Source organism: Gopherus evgoodei, chromosome 10 (genome assembly GCF_007399415.2).
Source record: "Gopherus evgoodei ecotype Sinaloan lineage chromosome 10, rGopEvg1_v1.p, whole genome shotgun sequence".
In the NCBI taxonomy this organism is placed as follows: domain Eukaryota; kingdom Metazoa; phylum Chordata; order Testudines; family Testudinidae; genus Gopherus; species Gopherus evgoodei.
Window position 1 is genome coordinate 50,133,289 of NC_044331.1, and position 15,801 is coordinate 50,149,089.

Sequence of the window (15,801 nt, forward strand, 5' to 3'; positions counted from 1 at the left end):
AGCCAAGCACATACTAAACAGCAGAACGTGTGGCTCTACAGAGCCTAGCACGTTGTTTTCTATAGCATGCTGTGCCTGCCTGTGGCACTGCGCCACTAGATCACTCACTCCTGCTGTTGGCAATGTTAAACCACTTATGTGTAGTGGCTGACAAACCACCCCTCTCTGGGAAGCAGCCTAGCTTCAGTGCCAGTCGCTTCCAGCCAGAGTTTGTTTGTTTAAATGAAAACCATTTCTTACCTAGTGACATGACTCCAGGAGCTGGGGCTTTCAGAAAACCACCAGCTCTCACAAGAGTTGGGAAATTAGTAAAGTGATCCCAGTGCAACATGCTGCTCCTGCCTACTTCTCCATGGGGGGTGAGGCTCAAGGAGCTGTTTGTGAGAGTCATTTGAACTCGGGCAGAAAGAGGCTAGCGGGCACAGTGTTAATCATTTGTCCTGAGCAGTTTTCTTGCCTTGTTCTTTCCGAATAAGGACATCTGCATGAAAACAGAACCTACTGCTGGAGAGTCACTGACTCCTGCTGATCCTTCACCACCTGAAATCACACAAGTCCTTTGTTTAGGCTCCTGGGGTGAGACTGCACAGGGTACTTCGAGAACCTGCCTGAAAAACAAGAGGCATGTTTGCTCTCTCTTCCCTGACCAGGCTTTTACCCCATTATGGGGTTTTTCCATGCTTCAGCTGTTATCTGATTTCCCTCCCCCAGCAAGCACTAATCTGCTAAAACAAGCCTGGCAGGCTGGGTTCAAAGTGGAGATATAATCCTACAGAGGAGGTGGGGGGAAGGGGAGAAGAGGCAGGTCAAAAGGAGGGCCAGTGTCCCCCGCTTCCTTAGGGGGTGAATGAGAAAAGAATCAGGCCAAGAGAAGCTGTCCCTCTTCCCAAAAGTGACTGCTTCTCTGGGATCTAAGAGCCTCATCCCCAGTGATGACCATACAGGCCATTCTTCTAGCTGAGGGTCTCGGCATGCTCTGTGACCCCATCTCTCTGATTGCCCCTGTTCACTCTGGAGTGTAGTGACTGCAATATTTGCCATCGTCAGACAAAAACAGAAAGTGAGGCAAACTATGAAGTCACAAGACAGCGCCTCCACTTTGTTTATAGCTTGCTTTCGAAATTCACTTTGAATCTATCTTTATATCAATTTCATTAGCAGCTTACTCCAATTTGGATAGTTCCATTACAGCTATCAGAGTAGTTACCCCAGATGTAACAAAGCAGAAGAAGATCCCTACCTGGGATTGAAGCTCTGGTGGCCAGCAACTGATGTAGCTGCATAGAGTGAGTTTTACACCACTTGTAACCAACATGAGTCAGAGCTTATGTGGGCTTGATGTGGGGTTTAAACACCTGCGTTGCAAACTGTTGTGATTTTCTCACAAGTCTCAGGAGACTGAATGTTTTTCAATGTTTTTCTTTAAACATTAAAAACATGTTTTGGAGACTAGACACTTTTGAAAAATGACTCAAAGGTTCAAAACACCGAAAGACAAAGAACAAAACCAAATGTGAATTGAAATCTCATCACCTGTAAGCCAAATCTCATGATTTTTGAATGGCTGGGAAGGGCAATCCTGGGAACACTGGTATAACGGCCCCCCTTTGGCAAGCTCCCAATCACCATGAGCCCCGCCACATCCCACCCTCATCCTTGAGCAACCCCAGAAAACCCCGCTTAAAGACCTGCTAAAACCGCAGCCCCACTTGAAACTGATATGATTGTCCAGATCCTGCCTGGTAGTTTAAAACAACAAAAGACTTTAATTTATATAAAACAAAACATGTATATCAGTTGAACAACACTGACTGTACAAAGGAATAAAAGAAAGAGTCCAAAATAACATTGGAATGGTCCGAGTATCAGACAGCAGCTAAAGACTAGTGTTGATATCAGATGTGAGAACCGCTTTCTTTTCAAATGGAGAAAACAAGATGAGTTCAGTTTTGATCAGCAGACACTCCAGATCAATGAATCTTTCCTTTGGACAGGATTTGCTGAGATTGTACAGGGGAAAATGTACGGTGGGAGAAGAGATGGGAGAGGGTTTATTTGTAGGGGATAAACCATCCACAGGTAGTTGGAAGAGTTTCTAGACATGCAGAATGGAATCTTCCATCTCCTCCTCACACCAGCTGCGTGTACCAGATATTAGATATGGAAGAGGCAACGTAGGTGAGTTACAGGCTGCTGAGGGGCTGCCACAACTAACTGTCTAACGGAAACCAAATTCAGAGAGGGTTTTACACTGATGGATAGGGGTGTGTTCTGCCTCCCATCACCTGTTAGCCATATATCCCTAGACTGCCTGGCTGCTCCTGCTCCCTGTTGAGTGACATGGAGCAGTGGGTGTAGTACTGCTGACAGGTTCTAGAAATCCCCTGGCTTCCCCGCGACGGCACTGAATAGGACTACAGCTTTAGTTCTTGGTCTGTACCATGGCCACAAAAGACACCCCCAGCCCTCGGTTTATTTTCTCCTTCTCCCTCATTTGAGCTTCGTTGGTGGCCTGGTTTATAGCCCTGCAGCTGGGCTCTCTGTGAAATCTGTCCTCTGGGATTTGAGAGTGTGCAGAAACTCCTTTGTCTCCAGACCCTGTCAGGGAAGGAAGGGAAAGGCACAGCAGGGAGTGCTGCTGTGGGAAGGGGTTGTGCCATTTCCCTGCCACCCGTCTTTTAGTTGCTGCTTGAACAGAGTGGGTGGTCAGCCGTGCAGGAAACGCAACAGCTTCATCCTGCCCACGTAACAAGCTGCTTTAGGGTGACAGACTAAGCCTGGCCTTGGAGAACTGCTGCTAATGGGAGACAGGCGGTAACAATAGAGCACCAGCATCTCAGAGCAGACGTGCCAGTTTTAGTTTCCCAATAAAGAGGGAGGTATAGTGGAGGCAGAACAGAGCAACCAAAAGCAGTTCATACAGTTAGATGACCCTGAAAACCACTGAAAAATTACAAGTCTTGTTGGTCTCACTCACCTATGACTGAACTTGCATCGAACTGTAATCAGCCTCTCTAGCTTAACAAGAACTGGGCACTACCTCTGCTGGAAGCTCTAGTGGAAAGTTAAAAGTCCTACTGCTATGGGACTAAGTAAGGGAAGCTGCTGCTATTGTCCTAGATGGGATTTCTCTAACATCACATGCCTATCCCAAGCACATTGCCAATTAGAGAGATTGCTTGCTCTAGAAGCTGTGAAAACCTTGGTGACAATAAAAACAAGCCAGTGCATTTGCCTTCATGTTTTCCTGCCACTGAACAGTAATCATGGCTGTCTTGATCATCCAATGCAGGCAAACTCCAGACTAGCAAGGCTGCATTTTAATACCACTTAGAATGGCTACTAGTGCTCGAGTCCTGGTCAGTTCTAATATGCCACACTCCAGTGTGAAGTGTGTTCTCCCTTCTCCTGCCCCCATCTAGAAGAGGAGCCATGGGCAATGCTAGAAGATTAGATGTTCCTTGGAAAGGTGAAGTGGATATTTACAGGTGCAGAAAGGACCCTGCATTCAGGGCCTGCTCAAAGTCTCCGTGCCTATTAGAGGGTTGACCTTATGGCCCAGAAGACTGGGAGGGACAAATAGCAGTACTGGGGAGGATGGGGGAAGGAACAGTGACCCCAGAAGGGAGCTTGTGATCAAGCTGTGTGTTTCTCTCCATTGCAGGCCCAGCAGAAGTGTTTTACTTCTATGCCTGCAGCTCCTCAAGGCCAGCACTGATCAACAAACCTCACATGAGAAGATGCTGCCTGTCATGGGAAAATAAACCTGGTACCAGCTGACTTTTGGGTTTCTAATATTTGGTCTGACAGAATCTTTGTCTTCAGGCTCCTGCAGGCCACGGCAGCCTCACAGCTGCAACTCTATTTGGGTTTAGATTTAAGTGAGAGTACAATCAGCCTCTGTCCCTCTCACTATTACATTTAAATCCCAGCCCCCTCCTAGGCCCTCACCCTTGTTACCAGGAATGTTCAGAAAAGGAAGGATCTGGAGTGTAGCATACAAATCGCTCTCTCCTTTCGCATAGATAGTATTTAAAACAAACAAACACAGAGTAATCCTGTTTGTACAATTCCCCCAAAGTGTTTGTAGATATTCACCTTAAAATCCCCCCTCTCCTTTCCTCCCCCTTAGCTGGTGCATTGCAAACAGAGGTCCCATGCTTCTATTTACATGGCTGCATAAAATTTTCCCTGACTGCTTCTTAAAAAAAAAAAGATAAAAGTGAGATCTCTCTATAATTTTTATATAAATAAATGAAAGGCAAGCAGGACTGCTTCCTTCAGATTCCCAATTGGCCAACTCTTGCCTCTTTTTTGTCAATGGCAGGTTAAAGCCCAGGTAGAATTTGCCATCATCTTATGCCCCATTTATTCTTAGAAGTCCACTGTTCACTATCGCACCAGCAATGCATCTGGGAGTTCAAGAGTTACAATTGCAGCACAATTGCAGCACAGATTCTCCCTTGACCACCCCATAAGCCTCTTGATCTTCCGCTAAATCCCCTCCTCTGCCAAGACTGGACGAGCTTGTCCCTCCCCCATGCCAGCAGCTGCTGAGTTTTCCACACAGGCTGAGGAAAATCCCAAAGCATTCCTGAAGGTTCACTTGGCACCGTCCCCTTTACCAGCAATGTGGGATCCAGTCGATATGATGGTCTGAACATTAAGCTGAACTCGTTTCCCAAAGCTATGCATGTCATCAAAAAAGTGACCCAGAAACGTTCAAAAGGATCCTATTGAAAAGGGTTACGTGTGCAAACATCTGTACATCGGTGGGTGGGTGTGTTTGGAGCGCACAGCATTACAGTCTTGCTAAGATATCTTGCAGTTGTTGCGTGAGCAGTTCTGTGGGGGGCTCTGCGGTGGGCGGATTGATTTGGATCTCTTCAAGCTGTTACCTTTGCTGCTGCTCCCGCCCCCACTGCTAGCCAAGGAGTATGACCGGCCATGCATCATCACTGCGTTCATTCCATTGGCCATGGAGAAGGATTTCAAGTGGCTTTTGATGGTGACAGGCAGTGGCAGCTTGTCAATGAGGTGGACCGGTGTGCAGGAGACTATTGCACGGCAGCAGAGGTCCTGTAAGCTGAACACTGTCGGTAGAGAAAGAATCAAGCACAGTCAGAGGGCAAGTGACACCCAGGTGGTGCTTCCAGGAAGAGAGCTTTCCTTGCTGCACACCTCGCCTGCACTGTACACCACCCATTTCTTAGGGAGGGAGAAACTAGTGGTGGCAATACAGTGCCTTAGAGACTGTGGATCTGATGGTGAAAATAAGGAACTAGGAGACAGGACTTCCAAGTTCTCTGAGCTCTGCCTCCAAGTCTCAGTTTAAACCATCAGCACAATAATCAATCCTTCCCACCCCCGCCATACAGTGCAGCGAGGCCTCATTTAGTCAGTATTTGCAAAGTGTTTGGCAGTTGAATTGCACAGCCCCCTTCTTCCCACTCCAAGATACAAAGAGCAGATGTGGTCTGGAGAAAGGCAACAGCCTTGCTGGGGCGAGGCAGAGCACATTCCTGTTTGGGACCTGTTCAATCTGTACAAGCCCAGGGGCAGGCTATTCTGAACTCTGACCCCATCATCCAGCAGAACTGCCAGCCCCATACAGCTAGAGCAAGACTCAGCCTCTCTGAGAAAGCCCTTACTTCCTTGAATTCAGTGTAAAAAGCATGTGACACTGCTTTGTGAATGCCCCAGCTCATGCGGGATTTCCTTACAGCTGGCCACACGGGGGCACACTCCTATCTTCAGTCTGCCCAAAGACAGAGCCTGCATAGCACTGCTTTGTGGCTTTGCAAGGGGCACAAGAAGCTTGCGAAGACTGTAGACCCTGCCTATGGAAGGCGTTCAGGATAGATTTGCAGTGCACAGAGGACTTCAGCTTTAAATCTTTACTGTTGTTTAGCAGGGCAACAGAGGAACTAGACTGGCTTGATCTTTAAATCAAGCCAGCTGTGTATGCTGGCTCTTGATGCAGGGAAAGCTTTCACCACAGAGCAAGGTATCTCCCTGCAGAAACTGCAGCAGCATTGCCTTCTGCCTCCATCAAGATGTGGGTTTGAATCCCCTCTAGTATCTCACTGATACTCCATATGCATCAAACAGCAGTGTGCTAGCAGGCCCAGCTACAGGGACCTTGACCATTGCCTTGGCAGAGAAGGACTCTCTCATCCCTTCTGGCTGACGCACCAGCGCTTCAGTGATGGCTAGTCAGAGCCCAGGACAGAGGGGAGAGTGTCTAAGATAATGGGACTTGGCTCACACTTGGATACCTAGGTTCATTCACCCCCCTGCACCATCTGCAGGAGAAAATGTGCCACCATAAAAGGGGATGACAGCCTATTTCTTCCTCCCCAGGGTACTGCGTACCAACAATCCCTGCCACCTCCACTGCAGCCACCCCCCCACATCTGGAAGAGGGTGGAACGAGCCTCACCTGGAGTAGAGCCAGCAGCCAAGTGCCGCTTTCTCCCCCAGCCTATCAAAGGACTGAGCTCATTCACACACAACACTGCACCACAGGCCAACTGAGGTGCCTCTTCTTTTAAGCTCACCACACAGTGTACTATATAGAGCAAAGGGCCTGTAGCACTGAAAATTCAGGACTGGATTACTCAAGCCTTCTCTGGCTTGAACTGGCACTAGTGGGCTGCCACGTCAGACAGTGAGTTCAGCTAGTGAATCACCACAGCTCGGAGTGGTCACACAGGTGTGCTCGAATACAGTAGCAGCATTGCCCAGTGGTTAGAGCAGGGGAACTGAGTCCAGTCTCCTGGGTTCTATTCCCAGCTCTGATAACAACTGATTCTGTGACTGTGGACACACTACTTACCTTTGGTGCGTCAGTTTCTCTGTGTGAAGCAGGGATACGTTTGCCGAGCTCCCAGAGGTGGGTGGGGACTGAGGCACTTTGTGTTTGTAAAGTGCTTGGAGGTCCCCAGATGGTTATTAAATACTGCCTCTTCCGAGCAGGAAGGCAAATGCCCACCCCTTCAACGTGGGCAGTTTCTTCTGCCCACAGAGCACCTCATCAGCACAGCAAGAGCAGGTCTCCACTCACCTCTATTAGGTCTCCAGATCTTCTCCATGCCATGCCGCATTAGCACGATGCGAGACAGCTCCGTAAAGGACTCGGTCACGTTGAAGTTGCACAGTGGGCTGACCTCGAAGAATGTCATGCAGTTCTTCTCAGCGTAGGAACGGGCCTGCTCCGTGGGCACCTGTCGCTTGAAGGCTAGGTGAAGCCTGTTTCCAACCAAAATCCGGGGGACACCTGGAGCATGCTTTAAAAGACCATGGCTCATCTTCAGAATAGAGCATCAAACTCACTGACACACCAGTGAACACAGACTATAACTAGTAGGCTGCTTAGCTTACAGTATCAAAGGGCACATGAGGAAGCAAAACTGCCTCTGCTAGGACTGGCCACTGTGATATAATGCTGGTGTCTAAGGAGGGACTCCTCATACAGATTAATCCATTTCAGACCTTTCCGCTCATGGATTTTACAGGACATTGCCCCAAAATCCTTGGTTAACAGGCCCACAACTCAGCTGTATGGATATCCTGCTCCCTATTGTCTGCACAGTTTTAGCCTGGTAAAAGTGGATAGCAACAGAGGCTTTTCTTTCTTCTCTGACTAGGGAACTGCAAGTACTTTCTCTCCACAGGGTAGTCCGTCTTTGCCTCCAAAGGTCTCCTGGACACAGCAGGGATTTCTACTCCTCTGCATCAGACCTTGGTTTTGTGGCTCATTACAACAGTTTGTAACACACCCTACTGCTTGCTAACCCTCAATTACTCACTTTGTTTTAAGTGGCCTTCTACAGTGTATGTGAACCCCTTATGCTGAACAGTTTGCCTCAACCTGTAGTTAGCCCAGGCCTGGTCTACACTAGGAAATTAGGTCACTATAACTACAGTGCTCAGGGGTGCGAAAAATCCACAGCATTAAGTTGATGGGAGAATTCTCACATTGACCTAGCTACCGCTTTTTGGAATCCAACTCTGGATTACATATGCCAGTGCCAGAACCCCTCCCATCAGTGTAGGTACCATCTTTACTGAAGCACTTCAGCTGTACCGCTGCAGCATTTTCAGTGTAGACAAGCTCACAGACACTCTGGTTGCCTTTCCTGGACCTGAAGAAGAGCTTTGCGAAGCTCAAAAGCTTGCCTTTCCATCAATAGAAGTTGGTCCAATAAAAGATCCTATTACCTCACCTACCTTGTCTCTTTTGATTATATTTGTAATCTCTGCTTTCCAGCAAGTGCCATCTGTGGGGCTGAGTAAAATCAGAGGTGTCAGCATGAACAGGCTATTCAGCATCCAAGGGGACCTGCCACTTTTACAGCATAATGATATTTCTGTGCTGGTACCAGAAGCTGCAGAGTTTATATTACTGTAGTCACACCAGGCCCTATTGTGATAGATGCTGTATGAACACAACCTAAACAAGTTGCAGTGTCACACTTACCTCGTCTATTTCCTTTATCCAGCGGTCTATCCCATCGAAGGACCAACGGTTAGTGATGTCATACACCAAGAGAATTCCCTGTATGGAAACAAATGTGAGCCTGCTGAATTTCATGCTATGCAAACTGAAAGGGAGATGCAGCTGGAAAGATCCCTCTCCCCTGAATTTTTCAGCTGAAAGAAACGGACACTCGGCACGAGAGACTAAATACTGCTTACCTTGGTCCTCTAAAATATGGGGATATTGTAAACTGCCCTGGGGAAGACAGCCAACTCTATTTTGACTTCCAACAGCAGTCTTTATCATGACTGAGGACATATGGGCAAGGATGAACACAGTGGATTGACACCAGCCCAGGAGGTATGTTTACAAGACTAGCAGTTTGGGGGATGGGGGAAGGAGCTGCCCAGTAGCATGTTTAAATGGACTATCTGAAGTGGAAACTGAGTCATTTTTACACAGAACAACTTCACATGAAGATATGTTGGCAACAAAGCTGACAAAGTTAAACCAGTACAGCACATCTAGCACACTGCCTGCACTTATTTTGCCAAGAATGGTTTCACTCTCTGTCCAGACTTTCTTTTGGTGGAGAAAACTTTACATTTGAGTGAATTCACCAATCAGGAAAGCAAGGGACTAGACTAAATAAGACATGGTACCATGCAAGCTCCCAAACAACTGTCACTTGTGCATTGTGTGCGCAGGACAGATCACCATTCTGGCTGCATCCACATGGGACAAACCAGGCATTGGGACATTCCCTAGGTTACTCTTTTGGGTTTTATGAATGGGCTCCCTGTCTTGATCTTTTGGTTGCTGATGGCACTTAGCTACCATGACGACGAGGGCACTATAAATGCCTGTGACAGACAGGCATGGCTTTGCAAGAGACTTTGCTGTACTAGAGAGCATTAAATAAGTCATACGGTGCGTATACTACCTTCTCTAGCGAAGTTTTACAGCTCAGTTTCATTTTTGATAGTTCACCATAAAGCTTCCTCAGTCCTGCAGTCAGAGCAGAGCAACCTTCATTGAATGGACCTTTGGTTTTCAACAGGAAGACAATTTTTAAGCTCATGCCTTGCCCGGAGGCTGCGACAAAAGAAAGCAAATAAGCTGGTAGATATAAATGTGACTGTGTGTGATGGGAGAGAAGGTGACTTTGTTGATAATTCCTCTGGATATTTACACCGGAGTAACCGCTAACTATTTTTGAAGATTCAAGGGACCAGGCCACACATCTGGGCCGAAGTAGTACACTTTGCAATACATCCTGTTTATGTTTAGGTTGCGATAAGGCCGTCTTGGTGGTAGGAGACGACAATTGTGAAAAGAAGCCAGCCGTGGAAGATATATCATCAAAAGGTAAAAGCATTAGAGTCAAAACAGAGAATATAAAGCTTACGAGGAAGACTAAAGATGGCCCAGGAGGGAAGAATCTCAGGTTAACTGCGGGCAGTGTTGCATTTAAAAGCATCCCAGTCACCAACAGCTGACGAGAACACACATCCTAAAGAAATCTGTCCCTTCTTTCAAAAATAAAAATAAAAAGCATGAACTATTTCATCAGAGGAAAGGGCAGAATTACTGTTCTCATGTTCTGCAACAGCCTGCTGCTTGCAATGGATTGCCTAGATAGGTAGCTATACAATGCTGCTTTTAGCTCCAGGTAGTCCATTGAAGTGACAACGATCACCATCAAAAAGCTGCCAGTTGCTAACAGTTACTGCCTAGTAGCTGAAATATCACATTTCCTGCCCTGTACTTTCATCTGGAAACTGTAATGGTTGCTGTGTGGTACCTGTTGGGCAAATCTTGCCTTTTTAATGACAGCTACTATACAATGAGTCCATAGTGGAACATATTAGAGAAAACTTGAATTAGTGTTTCTTACTGAATCAGTCCAGTTCCAGGCTTTCCTGTACTCCCAGCACCAAGCGATGTGTCTGACCCTACAAGCACACATTTTACCACCTCTGGTTTCAAAGCATTTACCAGAAAGTGAGCGGACGTTTAAATGATGCAGAGATTCTTCTTAAAGGGCAGCTAATGCCTGATGCTAGCGCTTTCAAATGCTTCTACTTTATTTGTTCTCTCTCTCCCCCCTTTCTCACCAAGGGTATTTGAATGAAAAATAGGAAGTTCAAGGTAATCTACTCCTACAGCTCCGCTGCTACTGTTATTGTAACTGGGTTGCATAGGAAGAGTCACAATGGAAGATAGTGATTGGAACTAGAGTAGGAACAGATGAACCAACATTGTTATGACACAGAGGCTCAGCTGGAAATAACTAGATCATAAGGAAAAAAATCCAGCACTGATACAAATGGTCAGAGGCCAATGTAAGTGCAAGACAAACAGGTCCAGGCCACAAAATTTAGGTCTTGCGGCAGGAATAGCGTAGCCAGGCTTCTAAGCAAATGCAGCAGATGTCCCCATAGGACAGTCAGGTCTTGGGTTGGAGTTAAAAGGTGTGCCCCAAATCAAAACAACTTGCCCTTTAGTGAGAAAAGAGTCTCGCCTCACCTCTACCCTGGATCTGTAAGCAGTGCAGTGAAGTTTTGAAGACTGCAATGACATTTCAGTGTACCGAGTGGTAGAAGTCAACTGACCTACAGGATATTCCAACAGAGCGGGGGGTTACTGGTGCTACTGCACAAAAATCTGTGCTTCATTCAGTTAGAAGCACTGGATTTACTGTACCAGATCAGACCACAAATCCACCTAGTCTTCCAAGATCCTTGTTCTACGTCCAATACTTTAAACAAAATCCCATAATGCACCAGGTCAATTGTACAAAGCGATATAGGGAGGGGGTGGGATTTTCCTTCCTGTTCTCTGAGGGCAGGAGCAGAGCATGTGGTTTGGATTACACTGGAGTGATGCCTGCTGGGGCATTCTAGCTATGTCAGTATTTGTACCATGTACCACTGTTATTGTCTAGTTTAGTCAAAATTTGCCAGCCATTTTATAAAGCAGTTGCAATATTTACCTCCCTTCTGTAGTTGTGGGTAGCGCAAGGAAAACATATGCTTGGTGCAGCTGAACACGTGTTTTCACAACGGACTTCCCTTTAAATAGGTTTCCTTGCTTATGGAGAGTGTTTCGGGGTTGGGGTGGGGGAAGGGCCAGGGCCTGGCCAGTTTTTGCTATATTCTTCAATATCTCTCAAAGCAACTCTAAATTCCCCTTTCTATACAGTTCAATAGCCCTGATCCATAGTATCTTCTGTCCTCTACAAAGCCTGCCCACTCCTCTTTATTAGTCTCCATTAATGTGGAATTTCTGTTGCCTGCAGAAATGTGAACATCTGTCCAAGGCCCAGTGTGCCAAAGCTTAAGGTCATGAGAAAGTTGTTAAAAATCACCACCATCTGCATTATTTACATCACCTAAGTGGGAAAAAGTTAACATTTTAAAAATGTAAGGTTTTGCCTAAAGTACCTGATTGATAATTATTTTTAGTCATAAATAGCAGGCAGTGAGATCAAAAAAGTGTATGTATGTAGGGGGGAGAGGGAGGAGGGGGCAGAAAAAAATTTTCTTCAACAATTTTGCAAAGTTTCTATCAAGTAAGGATTTAAAAAAAAAAAAAAATCACTCCAGTTCTGTGGCCTTCTATGGAGTCATCTACTAAAACAGAGAAGACAAAAATTAAGGTGCTCCCAAAAGTAAACATACAGGTTTTTAGTTTGTTTGTTTGTTGGTTTGGGGGGGTTTTTTTGGGAGGGAGGGGGGGGATTTTCCATGATTTCTTCATAAATCAAGGCAGCCAAAAGAGAAAACAACTTTTCCTTAACGAAGCAGAAAGTGGGATTTCTTTTTTAAAAAAAAATTAAACTGCAAACCAATTAGACAGAAGACATTATGCAGCTGTCTTGTTTACTTGTGGACAAAATTCCCTTAGCCAGTAGAAACAACCATGAGGTCTAATTTGTCAAGAGTCTCTTTCTGCCAGACATATGCTGTAGGATAGCATATTTAAACACTGGAGATCTTGGATGGCAGCTCCCAAAGAGGAATATTGTGTATCAATGCAATACATTACCAGGAAGATTGTGCCAAACTATCAGTAGCTGAGTGAAAGATCAAGGCTATATACTTGCTTTGACTTCAAGAAAGTAGTAAGTATTCCTCCACTGTCAACATAAGTACTTTATATTATAATTCCATGCACACATGGACTGGAGTTCAGATTGCCAAGTGTGAAATCAAGAAATACCAAAGTTAAGGTTGTCTGTGATCCTTCACTCTGCCACCATTCCCCTGTATGTGCATTAGGATAGAATAAGCACATACTCTTCTTCTCTGCACAGGATGCATGCTACTATCTGCATGAGGCATCTTTTTCTTTTTAAAAATCTCCTACCTTTTGTTCTGCCCAGTGCCCGATACCCTACAGACCATGCAATGAGTTCGGCAGGTGTGCTTTGGAAACTACTGTCTCTGTTCATTTGGAACAAAAAAACAGTGGCAGAGCCATATTATTAAGCACACATGCAAATGGGGCCTGGGATAGAGCTGCACAGGCAATCCTAACTTAGACATTGCTTCACTGAATGCCTCCCTTTTCCAACTTATAACCGCACTAACTAATGTTCTGTATGGAATTTCTTAGGTTACTTTACCGAACAGAAGAATGCCATAGTGTATAACTATTTGCTAATCAGAAGTAGTACAGTCTGTCACTCTAGGTACTTACATGGTTCTCATCATCATACACCTCACCAAAAAAAAAGGTCTGTAACCTGACAGTGCTCCTCAGAGGTAAAAGACTTTTATTAACCCCATTTTGCAGATGAGCAAATTGAGGCACAGGGAGATTAAGTGACTTGTCCAAGATCACACAGGAAGTGGTGGAAACTGAATCCTGATCTCCTCACTCCCAAGGCAGTACATTAGCCAGAGAATCATCCTTCCTACCTGTCCTGCACAATCAATTCACTCACCTTCATTTTTCAGATGGAAGGAGACTGATGCAGTCCTAAGCCTGTCTCATTCCACATTTTCTGATGCATTTTGAAAATGAAGTGCTGCTCGGCTTTTTGGCATGCGTACGTATCACCAGTACAACACAAAGAATGAATGTGTGCTTGTCTCTCTCCCTCTCTATTAAGTGGAAGTGTCCATGTCATGTACATGTGCACATACATGCAATGAAAAAGGAATGGTCATTTGTTATTGTATAATAAAGCAGTGTGCTTACACATTTATTTTTAAAGCATTTTAACTGTGCTGAAGTTAAAGCTGATTTTCACTCAACCACCAAAAGGTATTTCTGCATAACCAAGAGGAGGCGGCAGGAAAGTCCTGTAATTGCAGGGGAAATCAGAGTCCCAGGGAGAGCTGCTGCTACTGCATTAGCTAGAGAGGACTAGATTGGGCCTATTGAAGAGTGAAGATCTATGAAGTCTTGACAGGGTGTTTGTTCTGGCTACCAATGCAATGCATGTTATTTCTGCTATGGTGTTTTGAGTATTTAATGAGTGAGCAAATTGTGGCTTGGAAAACAAGCTTTTGAGATTCTTTGAGAGAGAGAAAAATACAAGAAAACAAAGAAAAACAAGGCACTAGGAAATTATGTGATTGCAAAAGGCCTCAGCTTAACCCTGGTGCATGCTATTTAAAAGTATGATTGTCTGGAGTTTGATATTCATTAGCAACCCTCTCCCTAGAAGGCTGGTGGGAAGGAAGGCTGGGAAGAGCACCTATCCTTCTCTCTTGTTCAGGGGAAGCCGCATATAACCTGGATAGAAAAATCCTCTGAACTGGAGGACTGAAGGCATTTATTGTAATCAGAGCAGTTACATGTTGTCCTTTGCCGCCTCCTCTCACCTTGGCTTGAGTTGAGTGATTGACATAACCCATATATCTGCTGTGATCTAACCAGCTGTAAGGCAGAGCACAGCCAGCATCTGAGAAACAGCAAAAGGTGCCAAAAATTCCAGTATCCCACCAAATACTGTTAAACCATCAACTGGGTGATCAGAAATGTTGTTACTAGGCAGAGCTCAGCAATATTTTTATTGTGTTATGGCTGCAGCTTGGAGACTCCGATCCAGGCTGCCCATGGAATAATCTTAGAATGCATATTAAAAATGAACTGCAGACAGCTGTCTGGAACAATTTATGTAGCACATTCTTTCAATCTCTGTGTATTATAGCCAATGTGAAGGATGGCTGGTCGAGTCTCCACAGTGTCTGTGGAAACAAGTTTAGTTATTGGCATCCACAAGGGTGCTGAAAAGAATGACTCCTCCCCAGACTAGAAACTATCCAATACTTGAAAGAGCCACATGATTGCTGCACTGTTGTTTACTCCCTACTACTCTTATAACAAGCTTAGGAGCACTAGTTGTGAGCATCAGACTAGAACGATTTACAGTAGAGAAGGGCAAAAGACTAGAAGCCAAAATGGTATGTAGATTTCTGCACCATCTTAAACACAGTTAAATATGCTATGTGTACTGTATGAGACACTGCAATGGTTAATTAAACAACATTAACAACTACTTTGTATTAAGTCATCCCCCTGAATGTTGGGCTTTATTTTTAATACACACACATGCAAATAAAAACAACTTCAAAACCAAGATTTGCATTTCTAAAGGACTGGTGATTTCCTAACAGGATGCAATTTCTGCTCATTAGTGTAAGCGGAATCTGATCTTCACAGGCATCAGAGGGTCCCAAGTGAGAGTGTCACACAAGATGTGCCATGAACAAGAAGGCAGTTTAGAGTGCCAACTCCCTGGTTGCAGAAGGGAGGGGAAGACTGGCGCTCTACTGATTGTTAGTAGATCCCAACTGATAAGAATTCTGAAAATTCAGCTAATGAAGCTGGTTTGTTCGTGCTTAATGCTCAGTTATGTGCCACAAAAGTTATCACAGTCAAAATGCTTCCCAGGTCACTCTGATCTGGCAGACTAGGTTGTATTTGCACTACTGTCAGAGATGTGAAAGTTTACAATGATAGCAGGCCCTTGCTCTAGCTGTTTGCTTTAAGCCCCGAGAAATGGTATTACACGCACTAGGTTGCAAACAAATTTGAAAATCAAAACGGTAATCAGCAATGCAACCCCCTACAATTACAACTGCAATGTGGACACTGCCACATATCTACAATTATTCAAATATCATGAAACCATGGCTGTGCTTGCTAACTGCACCATGGCAGGCTTAACATGGATCAGTTCAGAGGCAGTCAGATGCCTTAAGGTATGCTACTGGTGGCTATTTCTCTTCTAGGCAAAGTCTATTTTCTTTAGTATGTGGTCTAGCAGATGGAGTAGAATCCCTAGATTCTGTTCTTGACTT

The 15,801-nt window shown here is 45.2% G+C and overlaps 1 protein-coding gene across 2 annotated transcripts in view; it reads right to left on the minus strand.

Moving 5' to 3' along the window:
* Nucleotides 1-1,743: 1,743 nt before the first annotated feature.
* The window catches only part of RAB40C (RAB40C, member RAS oncogene family), a 61,252-nt gene continuing 47,194 nt past the window's right edge, over nt 1,744-15,801 (minus strand). For both annotated transcript variants that reach the window (XM_030577757.1, XM_030577756.1), the window contains exons 5-7: nt 8,483-8,560; nt 7,067-7,289; nt 1,744-5,093 (exon numbers count right to left, since the gene is read on the minus strand). In XM_030577757.1, the coding sequence (XP_030433617.1) occupies nt 4,813-5,093; nt 7,067-7,289; nt 8,483-8,560 (582 nt within the window). In that variant the 3' untranslated portion in view covers nt 1,744-4,812. The remainder of the gene's footprint in view (nt 5,094-7,066; nt 7,290-8,482; nt 8,561-15,801) is intronic.